This window comes from Suricata suricatta, chromosome 6, assembly GCF_006229205.1.
Source record: "Suricata suricatta isolate VVHF042 chromosome 6, meerkat_22Aug2017_6uvM2_HiC, whole genome shotgun sequence".
In the NCBI taxonomy this organism is placed as follows: Eukaryota; Metazoa; Chordata; class Mammalia; order Carnivora; family Herpestidae; genus Suricata; species Suricata suricatta.
In genome coordinates this window covers 56,168,902-56,188,276 of record NC_043705.1, presented here as the reverse complement: position 1 = coordinate 56,188,276, position 19,375 = coordinate 56,168,902, and the positions used below count along the sequence as shown (strand labels likewise).

The window sequence follows — 19,375 nt, the reverse complement described above, 5'->3', positions numbered from 1 at the left end:
GGTGGGATCAATCCCCACATCAGTCTCTGTGCTGAAGAGCAGAGCCTGCTTGGGATTCTCCCCACCCCTCCCCTGCACATGGTCTCTCTCAAAGTAAATAAAGATTTAAAAAAGAAAGAGGGGAGCCTGGTAGCTCATTCAGTTAAGCATCCAACTCTTGATTTTGGCTCTGGTCATGACCTCGCATGGTTCTTGAGATTGAGCCCCACATCTTCAGATTCTCTCTCCGTTCCTCACCTGCTAGCACGCTCTCTCTTTCTCTCTCTCAAAATAAATAAAACCATAACAATAAACTAGGAAACAATGCACCATTATCTGGAAACTTTTTAGTAGCACCATGTTAAGTCTTCATTTTCCCTGGGTCTTCCTGAAGAAGTCCTATAGGTAAAAAGGTGGTCATTGGTTTCCAACACTCTCAAAGTGATATAATGAATGATTTTTTAAGCCGGCGAACTACAGTTTAAAGCAACTGTTTTTTTTTAAATTTTTTTTATGTTTTAATTTATTATTGAGACAGAGAGAAACAGAGTATGAGTGTGGGAGGGGTAGACAGAGAGGGAGACACAGAATCTGAAGCAGGCTCCAGGCTCTGAGCTGTCAGCACAGAGCCTGACGTGGGGCTCCAACCCATGAACCGTGAGATCATGACCTGAACCAAAGTTGGACGCTTAACCAACTGAGCCACCCAGGTGCCCTGAAAGCAACTGTATTGTATTTTTCACCCACACTGGGTTGATTCTGTCATCTAACCAGTAAGAATGGTGAAATTAACCTGTTTGGGGGCAGACTCCAGGGGATAACAAAGGTAATATTATATATAAGTAACAAGATACAGGGATACAATGACTCAGGCTTTATGTCACTCAGACCTAAGATAGCATCCTACCTTTGCCCCATATTAGCTGCTTTTCCTCAGATGATTTAACTACCAGTAGCATTGATTCCCTTGATTATAAAATGAGGATAGAGGTCCATAGTCTTATTTTCAGATTTTTAAAAAGATGGTACGTTGCATATACATTACCCAGTAATTCCAGCAAGGTGTGAAGGTGCACCCCATAAGACTAAGACTAACAGGGGTGCCTGGGTGGCTCAGTTGGTTGAGCCGGTCCGGCTTCAGCTCAGGTCATGATCTCACGGTTTGTGTGTCCAAGCCCCGCATCGAGCTTTGTGCTGACAGCCCAAAGCCTGGAGCCTGCTTCACATTCTGTGTCTCCTTCTCTCTCTGACCCTCCCCTACTCATGCTGTCTCTGTCTCTCAAAAATAAATAAAAAACATTAAAAAAAAAAAAGACTAAGACTAACATTGTTGCAGTGAAACATATGACAAGTCAAAGTAAGAGAGACTATCAAATAGCTTCCTCTCAGCTCTGGGGTTTGTCACCAAATCCAGTATGAGAATGTTCCAGTATGAGTTTGATTTTTGGAGCTTTCTCAACTTAAGGCAAAAGGATATTAAATCATTTGACTACTGATATCATTAAAGAAGATAAAAATGCATAAAGAATATTCTTCTTTAAAAGTGTATTCACAGTGGTGCCTGGGTGGCTCAGTCAGTTAAATATCCAACTTGATTTTGGCTCAGGTCATGATCTCACAGCTTTGAGACTGAGACTCAAGTCTGGCTCTGCAATAGGCATGTAGCCTTCTTAAGATTCTTTCTCTCCCTCTGCTCCTCCCCTAATCACTCTTTAAAAAAATTTTAAAAAGTAAGAAAAATCTAATCAAAGTGTAGACTTCAAGTCCTCATGATAGCCAGAGACCATAATTCTTCAAGAGGAAGGGCAGAGCATGACTTACAGTCACAAGTACTCCCCTTGGTATGAAATCCTACGCTGGGTAAACCAAACACCCTGAGACTGTGAATATGCTGACATGCAGACAAGGAATTTAGACCGATGTTACATGGAAAGGCATATTTTCATTTTTTTATATCATATAGTTATCTTCCCGTTATCCTTCTTTTTAGGACTTAGTGTTTCTACTTTCCTGTTTCCAGACATCTTTTATCACTCCTTTTACCCCCTGTAGTTCTCCCACCTCAGGTGGTGGGGGAGGGCTGGGGGTGAGTACAAGGGAAGGGCAAAGCCCGTTTAGGGCCCCTGACCCTGTGTGATGTGATGGTTGCAGGAAGTCTGAGGCTGCTGGTGGAAACAGGCAGATTCTCCAGGAGTGAACTTTCCTACCTCAGATTTAGATAATATAAGAGTAAAGAGTGTAGAATGTGGATTAAATTTTTTATATATAAAATTCATTCAAGACTGAAGTCAGAACCAAGACATAACTATAAGTACAGCACTGGCCTCCTTAAATGATCAGGAGCCAGGAACTGCGTTACATGGGATCCTGCAACCCTGTCCGTTAGCAGAGTCACTTTCAGGGTGCATGGCATAAAAAGTACATCATCACTGGCTGTTCTAATGTGTTTAACAGGGCAGTTCTCAGAAAACTCAGTAATGAATGGCCTGACATTGAGAAGAGGTAACTCTCACTTAGGTCTAAAACAGGCAAGTGCTAGTGACAAACCAGGTTACAATTATTAGATATGGGTCAAGGATCAAGTGATAACTAATGACAAGTCTTAAAATTAAGGCTACACAACTGATAAATAACCTAAGCTAGTATACCTTCTTATTTCTGAGGTAGGCTTTCTTGGCTGAAACTCGGCCCCGTCTGGCTTCCAGCTGGCGTGCTTTCTGCTGAAGTTTCTGCAGCTCTTCTCTCTGTAAGTGCACAGATGCCGCCAGCTCTTCCTTCTCCAGCATGGCCTCCATGCTTTCATAAGTGTCATAATATACCACCTCATCTCTCTTTTCTGTAACAAAACAGCAGTGAGGGGAAGTGGTTAAGAGCAGGAACTCATGGAGCCAGAAGAGAGCTCTAAGCCACTTATTAGCTCTGTGACCTCAGGCAAAGCCATTACCTCTTGAGCTTCTTTGTGAAATAGCGATCATCAGGAAACACACCTCTCGGGTAAGTATATATACAAGGTGCTCAGCAGTGTGTGGCACAGTTATGTGCTCCACACCTGTTAAGTATCATCCCCCAAAATGAAAATTTTTTCTGGCTAAAACAACCTGAAGAAATGAGTATATTACAAAGGTAATAACATGGTTGTGCTACTGAGTCTACTAAGTAACTTGAGTTTAGAGCTCCATTAAAAAGTTTTACATGAAGACTGTCTTAGTCTCAACCAGAGAACCAGCCCACGACCATGTGTATTTCCCCTATGTATTCGTCGTTTTCTGGGTTTATGTGGTTGAATGCAAACCATACCCGATATAAGTCTTTTGATGCTTTCCAGTTGTGCGGTCAAGAGTAACTCTTCACACTTCAGGATTTCAAACTGTACTTCATACAACTGAAGTTGCAGGTCATAATAATCAGCTTCTAACTGATCCAATCGGGCTATTGCTTCTGTGCCACCTTGCAAACTCTGCATCTGTATTGAAAATAAGAACATTTCTAATTGCTTGGGACAAGAAAGATAAATGAAGTTAGGATTAGAAATGAATACTAATCATAAAGCAAAAATCCATGAAGCAACTGTTCCAAGAAAGAAACCTATAAGAAGTGAAGTTTTTTTTAAAGACAGAAAAAAGCAGCAATCAAAACATACAGTGTTGGAAATAACCAGGCAAACATGGTAGAAATAACATTTTAATTAAAATTTATTCTATCACAGCTCCTATCTAGGATAATTTATTATTCTAATTATTCTGACATAGTGTTTTTTCCTCACAAAGGTGGATGCACTAACCTATGCAGTTATCCCTTCCACATACAAGATTATATATGAAAGAATAGGATATGTAAGTAAGATTCAGCCATACTCAGTTACAAGTAGAAGTCTAGTTACCCTACACATCCAGAGCTGTGTTTTGGTCCATTGACACAGCCTTGCTGGCTTCTATAGAGGATCTGGTCAGTGGGGAAAAGGTGAGTGGGTATGAACAGAACAGCAGGACAGAAATGATTGTGTGAAAATCCCTGCAAACTACTGACAATGACAACTATTAGTATCTTCATGTAAATGCAGTTAGGATCCTACATCCAACTTATGAGGACATTCAAAGGTTTCTAGGAATGTGTCATGAAGTGGTCAGTGTTCTCGCATGAAGTTTGCTTGGTTCATTGATTAGTTTTTGGTCCAGAAGAGAGGGAGATTTTGCCAAGCATCAGAAGGAAATAACTATGAGCAAAGTATGCTTCAGATACTAGTCCCCAACCCCAGTATTTCCATGGATTCCTACTTGGGTCTGTCAAGAAAGATGGCTGTGAGGAGGAGCTGACAGAATGGCTTTTCTGGAGTCTGTGAAGGACAGGCATGTGAGTGAGTAAAGCATTCTCGTCAGAACATTTCTTCTAAGAATACGGCGCTACCACTTTAGCAGTTTAAATGTTCATGCTTAGAAACCCCAGGCGAATATGGTCACAGGTATCAGTGTGCTCTGCAGCACTGGGGAGGAGGCCCTGGCCTTAAGTGGCATCGCAGTGAATGACTACCAAAGGGGGTGGAGGAAGAACAGAGAACAGGGAGGGAAACGTTTGTGAACTCCTTTGAGAGGTGACCTAGGGCTCCCGGAGTACCAAGGAGATACCTGGCTGGTACTCCTGGGATAGGTTTGGCAGCAAAGACAGTAAATTCTTATTATTGCAAAATGCTCCTTTCTGTCTGGTGAGGTTGGTGAATTATTTTAGCACAGAAAGAGTATGTTTAGACAGGAGTCCAGCCAGGAGCACCTGGATGGCTCAGTTAAGTGTCTGCCTTTGGCTCAAGTCATGATCTCACGGTTTGCGATGTCAAGTCCTGAGCTGGCTGGCTCTCTGCTGTCAGTGCAGAACCCGCTTCAAATCCGCTGTTCCCTCTGTCTCTGCACCTCCCCCACTCACTCTCTTCAAAAAATAAACCATAAAAGAGAGAGAGAGATTATACAAGAGTCCAGCCTTTCCTTTAAATTTTAGATATGCAACAAAGTCTTATCTGAAGACTAGAATATTTAAAGGTTTATTTATTTTGAGAAAGGGGGAGAGAGAGAGAGAGAGAGAGAGAGAGAGGGAGAGAATGAGAATAAATGAATGAAACCCAAACAGGCTCCATGCTGTCAGCGCAGAGCCCGGTGCAGGGTTCAATCCCACAAACTGATCCTATAAACTGTGAGATCATAACCAGAGTTGAAATCAAGAGTTGGATGCTTAACCAACTTAGCCACCCAGGTGCCCCTCAAGTTCCTTGTAAACTGCAAAGTAACACTTAGCCTGTGATCCAAATGTGCAATGGTATGCACTTAAAAATAATCAGGTTAATTACGTACAGTGTTCTTTAATAACTGTTATAACAGGAGTGCCTGGGTGGCTCAGTTGGTTAAGCGTCCGGCTTCGGCTCAGGTCATGATCTCACGGTTCGAGGGTTCGAGCCCCACGTTGGGCTCTGTGCTGACAGCTAGCTCAGAGCCTGGAGCCTGCTTCAGATTCTGTGTCTCCCTCTCTCTCTGACCCTCCCCTGCTTGCGCTGTCTCTCTCTGTCTCTCAAAAATAAAAAAAAAATAAATTTTTTTAAATTAAAAAAAACTTATAACAAACAGTATAAACAAACTATATAACACAAACTGTTATATACTGTTTGTTTTATATACAAACTGTATAAACCAAGTTTACATTAAATATTTAATGAATTGTAGGCCAATGATCCTGCTGCATTAGGTAATATTTTGAGTGACCAACAGTAAATATGGAATAAACCACAAAGGGTTCCATTACAGTGGTTCATGGAGGAGAATACTGACAAAATGAAGAAAACCTAATCTCGTAATCCATTTTGTAGGAAGCTATCAGAAATTATGTGAATTCTGACATTCCATTTAATTTAAGTATGTTTCATTAATGGAATAGCAACTTGTCTGGAAGTTCTATGTCCTAATCTAAAATCTGAAAAACTCAGAATTCTAATAAAACATATCTGGCCTTAGAGGTTTCAGAGCTGGCTTATAGGCTTGTAGCACAAAGGATTTGTTTGAGATTTAAGAGATTATACATAAAACACTAAAGATAGGGCCGGAAACATTTAAAACTTTACTATTTATTTTTTGTAATCAATATCAAAATATAATTAAGATGACCAAAACAGAATATCATAAGTAATATAAATTAAAACTTTAGAGTAGAACCTAGCTACTTGTACTTGAAGACTTTGACATTTCTACCATGCAGATACAGAACAGACTATCTACGTGTTTGTTATTAAGTTAAAAACAAACAAGCAAACAAACACCCCAGCTTCCCTGCCTGGACCAGCACTCTAGTTGCCCTGGTTCTGTTCAGACGGTGTCCAACACACGAAAGCTTCTTGCTGTTGAAACTTTTTGATAAGATCTATTTGAAATGCAACTGTCTGAAGCATGGCAATTAGATTTTTTCCATCTTTGTATTCCCTTCCTTGATACTTGCATAATACCTTTCACAGATTAATCATGTCTAAAATTTACCAAGTTCTTACTCTATGCGCCAGTCATTATGCTAAATACCTTATATACATTAACCAATGTAACTTTCCTAAAAGGTATCCACTAATCATATTTTATAGAGCGGTTAAGTACTTCACCCAAGTTTGTGTAAGTAATAATTTTACAGAATCAGTACCTACATGATTATTCTATCCAAATATGGTAGCCAGAAGCTGCATGTGGCTATTTAAATATAGATTAATTAAAATTCTGTTCCTGTCACATAAATCACTTTTCAAGAGCTCAATAGATATCTGGGTAGTAGGTATACTACTAGAAAGTGCAAATATAAAACCTATCCATTGCTGTAGGTGGTTCTACTAGATAGCAGTGTCTAGACCATAAGCTTATGTCTCCTAAGGTATACTGTAAATGGTCAATAAATACCTGAGGGTTTTTTTTTTTTAATGTTTTATTTACTTTTGAGAGAGAAAGAGAGACAGCATGAGCAGGGGAGGATCAGAGACAGAGGGAGACACAAAATCTGAAGACAGGCTCCAGGCTCTGAGCTGTCAGCACAGAGCCTGTTGTGGGGTTCAAACCCATGAACTGTGAGATCATGACCTGAGCCAAAGTCAGATGCTCAACTGACTGAGTCACCCAGGCACCCCGAAATACTTGGGATTTTAAAGAAAAGGGATATGGGGCAATATAACCTTAAAAACATTTTAGCTGTATGATTTTAGGAGAAAACCAAAATCATGGGTTGTGAGGATGTAGCCTCGGTATTGGTATATATTCAGGTCAATATTCTGGCAGTTTATGTAGATTCATAGAGAGGGCCTCAAGAAGTCAGTTTCTAAAAAAAAAAAAAAAAATGTATGGGGAATGGTTAGAATTTTCTGCCAAGACAAGAAAGCACACTGATACCTTTTTAGAACATTCAACATGGATCATTTCCAAAGAGTTTTCTGGTTAATTCCATTAAGCAGAGAATATAGTTAACCAGAAGATAATAGGAAACATACTAAACGAGATGTGATTGTATTTTCTGATGTTTCATCCCAGCATCTTGATTTTGATATCTCATATTTCAATTAATAATTACAGAATCCTCTTATTTCATTAAAATCCTTATTTTAATAATGCTCTACATATACATTACTCTTACCCTGTGTGGTTATATGTATTTTTGTCTTGTTCTGTGGCTATGACTAATTAAACTCACCCTGGGTTCTTTCAAATATTGAGCCAAAGAGACATCAATGTTTTTAGGAGTTTTTGATGGGAAAATTTGAACACCAGGTGCAATCTGGTTTCAAAGGTTCAAATACAGATGATTTGCCAACCTGTTAAAATTGTCTGCAGAACTGTGTATATATGCATATTTCTCTCAGTACAGAGTTCCTAGCTTTCAAATTCTATTTTTTTATTTTAGAGAGAGAGAGCAGGTGGGCACACATGTATGCAAGTGGGAGAGCAGGGCAAAGGGAAAGAGAGAGAGAATTGCAAGCTGGCTCCATGTTCAGAGCAGAGCCCGACAGGGGCTCAATCCCATTACCCTGTGATCATGACCTCAACAGAAATCAACAGTCAGACGTTCAACCAACTGAGCCACCCAGGCACACAGCCACCCCCCCAACTTTCAAATTCTTAATAGGGCGGGAATCTGGGACCTAAAAAGGGTAAGAATGACTAAAATCAAGATCCAGAAACATTTATAAAAGAGAGAGATTAAAAGGAATAGTATGTACTCCTAAAGCATATTTAAAGGAGTTAAAGAATTTAAATGTCAAATATAATTTTGCTTATGTAGGTATAATATTTAAGAATTAATTTATGGGCACCTGGGTGGCTCAGTGGGTTAAGCATCCAACTTTGGCTCAGGTCATGATTTCACAATCTGTGCGTTTGAGCCCCATGTCAGGCTCTGTACTGACAGTTCAGAGCCTGGAGCCTGCTTCAGATTCTGTGTCTCCCTCTCTCTCTGCTCCTCCCCAACTCACACCTTGTTTTTCAAAAATATTAAAAAAATAAAAAAAATTAACTTACAAGTTCAGCACTATACTCATGTCAAGCATTACTACATAGTTTTTAAACTGGATAAATTGGATAAATAATTAGCCAATAAGCAAATGATTTAAATTTTTAAAGTACTTTATATTATCATATCAGGGAGAAGTTTTCTCCTAAAAAAAATCCAAGACACAATATACTGTATTTTTTTAAACAACAAAAGTCTCCCTATAGTTTAAATAACAGAGTGGTGCTGTATTATAAAATCTTCAATGGCAAACCATTTGTTTGAGATGGGCTTAATGATTCATATTTGCTGTTTCTCAAGAGTAATGTGGTCACCTTAAATTAATGCTAATAAAACTGGTGTAGTGCATCATAGATATACATAAAAACACGATGTGTACATTATATATCCTCAAGAATAAACTTGGCAAGAATGACTGGTAGGTTTGCCAAACCCTTTGAAGAATTCAAACACAATCCAGAACATTAAGGAGACCATTAACATAATGGAGTGGCCCCAGGGAAAATGACCCCACAGATAATTATCTTAGACTCTAGGGACCCATTTTAGCCCAGCCCTTCCTGTACAACCCTAGACCAACTCAATGAGAACAATGTTCTTACAAGAGCAAATGGTCAGAAATCTTACCCTAAGCAGCTCTTTTAGGCACTCTATAATTCACTGTCAGCCTGGTTAGAACAAAAAAGCTAGAACATGTGATAAAGACAGACTGGTATTCAACTTCCCAGGCAATAAAATGCTAGGATTTAAAAACAAACAAACAAACAAACAAACAAAATACTAGGACTTTAAGTTTTTAAAGTTCTGGAACTTAATATTTCAGACAGCTTGTGACATAAATGAGAAAGCTTACTAGGAAAAGGAGACTGCAGTAGAAATGCTTCGGGGGAACACGAGTAGGCTTGAAATTGTTGCAAAGAATTTCACTATATGGTGAAATAGTTCCAGGACAAGACAAGTTACAACTTTACCTTTAACACTAGCAGTAAATAAAATATAAGGGGGGGTGGGAGGGACCATAATTTAACATCACTAACAAAAAGATTTCCATTATACATTATAAGCTATCCATACTACTTTTTAAACAAGAGTAGATAAGCATATGCACTTTTAAAATGTCAATAGAAACTGTTACAGGTTAGTAAAACAGTAAAAAATTGAAAATCATTAACTTGCTGTTTTGGCTTCTGTAAATTGCTTTGCAAATTTATCTCTCTGTTCACTGTTCTGACTGACTACATGGTGACCGCTATGTGGTTCTCTGTTGGAATGATCAGAAAGTGCTAACCTTGCCTGTAAATTCGCCTATTTTCTAAACAGACAACTTAGATCATAAAATTGCACTCCCACCCCTGTTTGAAGCTGACCAGATAGGTGAATACGTGTGGGAAGTCACATATTCACAATCTCACAGAACCTGGAATGCCTAACTATAATTGGTCATTTCAAGACCCTCTTAAGACACAGAACTTTAAAACCTGTAGGGTCCCACCAGAACTACTGTCTGTAAAAATGTGACTGGGTGTCCTAAAACACTGAAAACTTTAACTGGTTAACTGAATGATGATGTTTTATACGTTGCTAAAGTCCGCATAAACTCACTGCTACCTTTGTTCGGGGCCATTCTCTGCTCCTTAACACCAGGGAGGTCAGGTTTGGCTGGGCCCTAAATAATACCTTGCCTCGCTTCTATTCGGGGTTTGGTGGTCTTTATCATCACCCTGTTCCAGAATCTATCTAAGCCAAAAAAATTCATACACCTGTGCTGATAAAAGCAGAAATGTTTTGTATTTCCTTAGAGACTAAAATATATTACTTTCACATATAGCCAATGTTCTAAAAACCAATATAGTCAATCCTTTGAATGGTAGCAAAATATTTTCAAATGACATATCTCATAAGACTTGCATATAGAATATATAAAGAACTCTTTCAACTTAGCAATAAAGAAAACCCCAACTTTAAAATTTAAGAGATATGAACAGACATTTCTCCCAAAGGAGATAAATAATTAGCCAATAAGCAAATGAAGAGATACTCAATATTAATACCATGAAAGAAATCAATCTTAAAACACAATGAGATACCACTTCACACTCAACCAAGATGCTATAATAAAGAAGACAAATTTTAAGTATTAATGATTATGTAGAGAAAGATGCACAGAAATTCTAACCATTGTATACTGCTCATGGGAACAGCTGCTTAGAAAAACAGTCTGACAGTTCCTCAAAAAGTTAAACAGCAGTTTTCTCCTAGGCATATAGCAAGATAAATGAAAATCCTGTACATGACTGTTCACAGCAACACAGCAACACGGTTCATAATAGCTCCAAATGCAGAAATAGCCGAAATATTCAACTGAGGAATGCACAAAATGTAGTATTAACAATATAAAGATCATTCTATCAAAAAACTAAATTAAGCATGCATGGTTTCCCAAACAAAAACTAAAGGAGTTTGTGACCACTGAATCAGCCCTACAAAAAAATTTAAGGGGGACCATTTGAGTGAAGAAAAGACAAAAAAAAAAAAAAAAAAACAAAAACAAAAAACAAAAAACAAAAGCAACAAAGACTAGAAATGAACAGAGAACATCACCAGAGACCCCAACTTTACACATAACAAAGACTCTAAATTCATATCTATCATATCAGTATCACTCCAAATGTAAATGGACTAAATGCTCCAATCAAAAGACACAGGGTATCAGAATGGATAAATAAAAACAACATCTGTTTATATGTTGCCTGTAAAAGACTCATTTTAGACCTAAATACACCAGTAGATTGTAAGTGAAGGGACAGAGAACCATCTAGCTTGTAAATGCACATTAAAAGAAAGCTAGAATAGCCATACTTATATCAGACAAACTACACTTTAAACAAAACACTGTAAAAAGAGATGAAAAGAGGCACTATATCATAATTTAGAAGTTTATCCATGAAAAAGATCTAACAACTGTAATTATTTATTCCTGCATTGTGGATACACCCAAATATATGAATCAATTAATAACAAAGAAATTGATAATAATAATACAATAGCAGCAGGGGACTTTGACATTCCAGTGTACAGCACACTGGACACATCACCTAAGCAGAAAATCAACAAGAAAGCAATTGCTTTTTTTTTTTTTTTAATAAAGTTTATTTATTTATTTTGAGAAAGAGAATGAATAGGGGAGGGACAGAACAGGACAGAGCATCCAAAACAGGCTAGGTGCTGCTAGCAAAGAGACCGAAGGGGAAGCTTAAACTCACAAACCAGGAGATCATGATCTGAGCCAAAGTCAGATGCTTAACTTAATGAGTCAGCCAGGTACCCGGAAACCATGGCTTTGAATAACACATTGGGCCAGATGGACTTAACAGGTACATCCAGAACATTCCATCCTAAAACAGCCAACTACACGTTCTTTTTGAGGGTACAAAGAACATCCTCCTTAAAGATCTCCTACTGGGTCACAAATAAGCCCTCAACAAATACAAAAAGATTGAGGCCATACAATGCATATTTTTAGATCATAATGGTATAAACTTGAAGTCAACCAGAAGAAAAAATTAATTGGAAAGACCACAGTTAACATGGAAGTTGAAGAATATATTAGTAGGGAATGAATGCAGGGCACCTGTGTGGCTCAGTCAGTTGAGTGTTGGACTTCGACTCAGGTCATGATCTCATAGTTCGTAAGTTTGAGCTCTGCACTGGGCTCTCTGCTATGAACAAAGAGCCTGCTTCGGATTCCCTGTCCTCCTCGCTCTCTGCTGCTCACCCACTTGCGTACTCTCTCTCTCAAAAAGTAAATAAAAAATGTTAAAGAATATATATATATATATTTCATGTATGGCCTTATGGCAAAAAGAAAGCGACTTCATGTTTTTCCAAAAATGGTTTAATGAAATAATATATGATACAATGCATTGCTGAAAGCCTGCTTTCTCTCTCTCTCTGCCCTTTCCCTGCTTGTGCTCTCTCAAAATAAACAAACATTTAAACAAAAGTGGGGGTGGGGGGTGGGGGCACAAACTGAACAGTTATGCCTAAACCATGAAGTCTCACTATATACCATTTAGAACACCCTCTTAGATTTATCCCTAACATGAGCTTTAATCATCATTCACTTTTTAAAACAAAACCCTTGAACAAAATGGGAATCCCTAACATGAGCTTTAATCATCATTCACTTTTTAAAACAAAACCCTTGAACAAAATGGAAATTTGCTTCTTCTAATAGTTAGGAAAACTATCAGCAAATAACTAATGTAGATACTTGAATACCCTTTTATAAGAAGCCATCTGTCCCTGATGAACATGGATACAAAAATCCTCAACAAGATATTAGTCAACGAAAATCAACAATACATTAAAAGAATTATTCACCACAAGCAAGTGGGAGTTATACCTGGAATGCAGGACTGGTTCAATATCTGTAAAACAGTCACCATGATTCATCACACATCAATAAAAGAAAGGACAAGAACCACATGATAGTCTCAATATACGTAGAGAAAGCATTTGACAAAATATAGCATACTTTCTTAATAAAAACACTCATGAAAGTAGGATAGAAGAATCAAAGGATCATACACTTCAAGATCATAAAAGCCATATATGAAAGACCCATCACTAATATCCTCACTGGGGAAAAACTGAGAGGTTTCCCCATAAGGTCAGGAACAAGACAGGGATGTCTACTCTCACCACTGTTATTCAACATAGTATATTGGAAGTCTTAGCCTTAGCAGTCAGACAACACAAAGAAATAAAGGGCATCCAGATCATCCAAGAGGAGGTCAAACTTTCACTCTTCGCAGATGACATGATACTCTATATGGAAAACCAAAAAGATTACACCAAAAAAAAAAAAAAAAAAAAAAAAAAAAACAACTGCTGGAACTAATCCATGAATTCAGCAAAGTCACAGGATACAAAATCAATGCACAGAAATGAGTTGCATTCTCACACACCAACAATGAAGCAACAGAAAGAGAAATCAAGGAATTGATCTCCATTTACAACTGCATCAAAAACTATAAAATAACGGAATAAATCTAACCAGAGGTGAACAATTAATACACTGAAAACTACAGAAAGCTTACAGAAGAAAGTGAAGAAGACACAAAAAAATGGGAAAAAGTATTCCATGCTCCTGGATACGAAGAACAAATATTATTAAAATGTTAATACTACCCAAAGCAATCTACATATTCAATGAAAAATCTATCAAAATAATATCAACATTCTTCAAAGAGCTAGAACAAACAACCTTAATATTAGTATGGAACCAGAAAAGAGAGTGAATAGCCAAAGCAATCTTGAAAAAGAAAACTAAGGCTGGAGGCATCCAGCTTTAATCCCAGACATCAAGCTGTATTACAAAGCTGTAATCATCAAGACAGTATGAGACTGGGACAAAAACAGACTCTCAGATCACTGAAACAGAATAGAGAACCCAGAAATAGACCCACAAACGCATGACCAACTAATCTTTGACAAAGCAAGAAAAGAATATTCAATGGAATAAAGACAGTCTCTTCAGTAAGTGGTGCTGGGACAACTGGACAGCAACATGCAGAAAAATTAAACTGGAACACTTTATTATACCATAAACAAAATAAAACCCAAAATGGATGAAAGATCTAAACGAAAGACAGGAAGCCATCCAAACCTTCCAGTAAAAGCAAGCAAAAACCTCTGACCTCAGCAGCAGCAACTTCTTACTCAACATGTCTCTGGAGGCAATGGAAACAAAAACAAAATGAACTATTGGTACCTCATCAAAATAAAAAGCTTCTGTATAGCAAAAGAAACAATCAGCAAAAGTAAAAGAACCAACAGAATGGGAGAAGATATTAGCAAACGACATATCAGATAAAGGGTTAGGTTAGTATCCAAAATCGATAAAGAACTTATCAAACCTAACACCCTCCCCACAAAAAATAATCCAGTGAAGAAATGGGCAGAAGACATGAAGAGATACTTCTCCAAGGAAGACATCCAGATGGCCAACCAACACATGAGAAAACACTCAACATCGATCATCATCAGGGAAATAAAACCACAATGAGCTACCACCTCACACCTATCAGAATGGCTAACATTAACAACTCAAGCAACAGCAGACATTGGTGAGGATGCAGAGAAAGAGGATCTGTTTTGCACCGCTGGTGGGAATGCAAACTGGTGCAATCACTGAGGAAAACAGTATGGAGCTTCCTCAAAAAATTAAACATAGAACGACCCTACAACCTAGCAATTGCACTACTACATATTTATCCAAGGGATACAGGTGTGCTGTTTCAAAGGGGCACATGCACCACAATGTTTATAGCAGTACTATTGACAAGAGCTGAAGTATAGATAGAGTCCAAACATCCATTGATGGATGACTGGATAAAGAAGATGTGGTCTGTATATACCATGGAGTATTATTCAGGAATCAAAAAGAATGAAATCTTGCCAGTTGCAACTATGCGGATGGAACTAGAGGGTGTTATGCTAAGCAAAATTCGTCAGTCAGAGAAAGACAAATATCCTATGACTTCACTCATATGAGGACTTTAAAGATACAAAACAGATGAACATGAAGTAAAGCAAAAATCATATAAAAACAGGGAGAGGGACAAAAACATAAGAGACTCTTAAATATAGAAAACAAACAGAGGGTTGCTGGAGGAGTTGTGGGAGGGGGGATGGGCTAAATAGGTAAGGGGAATTAAGGAACCTACTTCTGAAATCATTATTGCACCATATGCTAACTGGATGTAAATTAAGAAATAAAAACATTAATAAAGAAGAAGCCAATTGTTCTGGTCCAATTTAATAATAAAACAAAGTATTTAATACTGTTTAAAAATAATGGTCTTGGAGGTGATAAAAAAAACAGTATAATTAATGGTTTCAATATTTTCAAGCAACACTTGGGTGTTATTCCACACTGCACTGGACAGTATGAGGATATGAAAATCACTCATGAACGGGATGATGATGAAAAAGAGTAGTTAATTTTGAAAAGATCAGTTAGACAAATTTAAAATTTATCTATCAGCAAACTTTTCAAGGATATGTAAAACTATTCTTTGGGGGAGGGGGGTGGAGGAGATTCATGAAGACGCCTTCACAGTCAAGAAAACTGGACCTCTGTTGACCCTGTTTTGTGTTCCAGTAAGAATAAAATGGGAAGCTCCAAGAGGTAATGGTTTAAATATAATATATTCAAATAAAATTCTCCTGCCTTAGGATTTTTCTAGATTTCTCTGGGCAGTGAAACTTTTTAAATATTTGTCAGAGCTTTAAGGGGCACCTGGAGAGCTCAGTCAGTAAAGTATCCAGCTCTTGGTTTCGGGTCAGGTCATGATTTCATGGTTTCATGAGTTCAAGCCCCCGTGTTGGGCTGTGTGCCAGCAGCACTGAGCCTCCTCAGGATTCTCAGTCTCCTATCTCTGCCCCTCCCTCCATCGCAAGGTCTCTGTCTCTCTAAACAAACAAACAAAACTTTTTTAAAAAATTAAAGAAGTAACCTTCAGAGCTCTGAACCTTATAGTACAAAACATTTAAAAGGCAACAATGAAATTCTAATGTCAACTCTTTAAATAGTGTGCTATTGCCAACAATCACACCATGACGCTTATGAGAATGAATACCTTACATGTCTAACTCTTCTACTACTGGCAAGTCAAATCAGAGGACCATTGTTCAGTATTATCTCATGGAAACACGCAAAATTAACTGCTTACAGAGTCAGGAAATGCCAGTCCTGTACAAATTTAAAAATCAAATAGCAAATCTTATTTTAAGTCTTATGTATTTTCTGATAGTTTTTGTTACCTCTTCTTTTAGCGCATGTTTCCTCTGTTCCAAACAGATCTCTTTTGCTCTCATCATCTGCAAAGTCTCCTTAGAAACTGCATACTGGAGTTTTTCCATTCGTTCTGCAGCTGCTGCCCATGATGCTTTACCAAATTTCTTCTGATCTGCTCGCATTCGATCGTACACAGCTATTAATAATAATTTTTAAAAGAGACATTGAGACATTCTTAAGACAACTTGATACTAAAGAATTTGAAACTTTTAGATCTTACTAACCATACACTTTAAAGATAAAGACACAAATCCTACTCCCTTAGGTTTCCTTATAGCAGCTCTAAAAACAAACTCAACAGTATCTAACATCCTAATATCTTCATTAATAATTCTTTTTTTTTTAATGTTTATTTATTTATTTTTGAGAGACAGAGAGAGACAGCGTGAGCAAGGGAGGGTCAGAGAGAGAAAGGGAGACACAGAATCCGAAGCAGGCTCCAGGCTCTGAGCTAGCTGTCAGCACAGAGCCCGACATGGGGCTTGAACCCATGAACTGTGAGATCATGACCTGAGCCGAAGCCAGACACTTAACCGACTGAGCCACCCAGGCGCCCCTTCACTAATAATTCTAAAGAATCATCCTCAGAAATTTGTGAAGATAAAACTAATGTCAGAATTTAAAACCTTTTTTAAAAAATAATTTGTTTTGAGAGAGAGTAAGCACACAAAAGGAGGGGAGAGGTAGAAAAGTGCAGAGAGAGAGGTAGAGAGGTAGGGAGAGAGAATCCCAAGCAGGCACTGCACTGTCAGCAGGGAGCTAGACATGGGACTCGATCCCATGAACTATTGAGATCATGACACGAGTGGAAATCAAAATCAAGAGTCAGAGTTGGATGCTTAACCGAATGAGCCACTCAGGGATACTGATTTTCAAGTTTTTAAAAATATTCTTCTACAGGTTCTGTGTTATTAAATTCTAACTCTTTATATTACAAAGGTTTATACTTTTTCCTGGGTATGCTAATTGAAATCAGTCATAACTATTTGAGATTATTTGAAATTATTTAAGTTCATGTGTTAAATTATCATTGAGTCCTCCAAAAAATACTATAATGATCTGATAGAGCAAAAAATAAATCCTAGATGGAATTATTCAGAGGTTAGAGTTGGAACGGCACAACCAAACCCCAAGGAAAATCTCTAGTTTCATCTTCCACCCTCCTCTAAAATAAAAAAGAACTTATTTGCCGCAAGAGAGTCCTACTTTAAGAGATACTTCTTGACAATCAAACAGCTAGTATCTTCTAATTAAAGAAGTTTATTACTGACAGTATAGTACAGTAATGGCTTATCCTGGGCCCTTACATAATAAAACCAACCATTCTTATGAGAGACAAACTCATCATAAAAGAGGTAAGCAATCTGATCAGTACTGAACATCTTTAAGTCAGTACACATTCACTAATAATATCTTTTACGTGTCCAGAGAGAAGTGAAAATTTTGTGCTGCCACTGTGTCCTAACCATCTTGTGCAAGGAAGTACATCTCAGTAATCTTTGCCTCAGAGTTTTATGAAATCTTAAAATTTTTTTTACAGTAACCCAAGTATATAGTAAAATTTAAAACCGTAGAGGCGGGCTTGTAACTAAAAAGAGCAGTTTCTCAGGCTCAGCTCTTCCCCATCCCTTAGTCTCAATGCCAATGCCCAACTGCTTTTAATTGTTTCTGGTGGTTACTTCAATACAAAAATACTGCTGTTTCTCAATTTACAATTTTAAAAACTATCTTTTGAGTTCCTATTGTAACACAGGAAATTTTGCTGACTTACAATCTTCTCTTTTGTGCCTTCAAGTACTTCAATTCTATTACCTTCCAGCACTAACACGAAAGGGTTAATTTTTTAATGCATAACCTTGCTCTGAATCTCAATTTTAGGCTAACTAGTAAAATCTATTCATTTTGGTTGAACAAAGGATTCTGCAATTTTAAATTTCTTCCTATCTTTTAAAACTGTATTTTAATATTTCTGCAACTGTAAGATCAATATAGCAATACAATATAGGGGGAAAAAACAAAAGACTGAAGTAAAATAATTTTGAGTTGAATTTCCAATTCTACCTATAATTGACATGTAACTTTTGGCAAGAAACTTAAAATTCCCTTGAGTGAAAAAGGAAATATAGTTCCTAGTCTAAAAGGCTTCGTGGGAATTAAGTGAGAATGACAGTTACTAAAATGTCTCCTCCACTTCAAAGGCACATTTACTTCCTGGCTCTCTACTTCAGTCTGAGGGGATAGCTCCCATCCTGATTGTCTCATGTTGTTATCTACCACAAGAGCTAGTCAATATTTAGTCTTCCAATACCTTGGATAGAACATATTCTTACATTTTACTGTTAACTCACTTTACTTGGAATTATTTTCCAACAGCTCAAAATAGGACAATAAAGAAAATTGTGAGTGTGTAATGTTTGGAATACCCCTAGACCAGTATAAGGATATTTCTACAATAGATTCTTTTCTCCCTCTGACGGCAAGAATAAAGATTCTTGCTAAGCATTTACATTATCAGGATAACAACTCCATAATAAAAGTCTATGATGATCAATGTTTTTTTTTTTTTAAAAAAAAAAAAAAAGCTCTGAAGGCAGTGCAGTTCTGGTGTTCACAAAGTATCATGTTAAAAAAAAAAGTTTAATGTGTTAACATGTACACTTGTCAGAAATGAGCCAATTTAAGGTGTTTTTAAAAGCTAAGCAATAATTAGGGTGCCTGGTAGCTCAGTCAGTCAAGCATCCAACTTTGGCTCAAGTCATGATCTCACAGTCTGTGGATTCATGCCCCGTATCGGGTTCTGTGCAGACAGCTCAGAGCCTGAAGACCTGCTTCGGATCCTATGTCTCCCTCTCTCTCTGGCCCTCCTCCACTTGGGCTCTGTCTCTCACTCAAAAAAAAAAAAAAAAAAAAGTAATCAATAGTATATCAAAATTAGGATACATCTGGCTCTGTAAAAGAAAGAAATAAGAAGGGGCTGTTTAACTCTTCCTCTAAAAAAGAGAAATTAGAAGGTTACTATTCTGA

At 37.6% G+C, this 19,375-nt stretch overlaps 1 protein-coding gene across 2 annotated transcripts in view; it reads right to left on the bottom strand.

Annotated features, from left to right (window-relative positions):
- JMY (junction mediating and regulatory protein, p53 cofactor) overlaps positions 1-19,375 on the bottom strand; it is a 97,678-nt gene that overhangs the window by 14,927 nt on the left and 63,376 nt on the right. For both annotated transcript variants that reach the window (XM_029942487.1, XM_029942486.1), the window contains exons 4-6: positions 16,318-16,487; positions 3,277-3,442; positions 2,628-2,815 (exon numbers count right to left, since the gene is read on the bottom strand). In XM_029942487.1, coding sequence (XP_029798347.1) covers positions 2,628-2,815; positions 3,277-3,442; positions 16,318-16,487 — 524 coding nt within the window. The remainder of the gene's footprint in view (positions 1-2,627; positions 2,816-3,276; positions 3,443-16,317; positions 16,488-19,375) is intronic.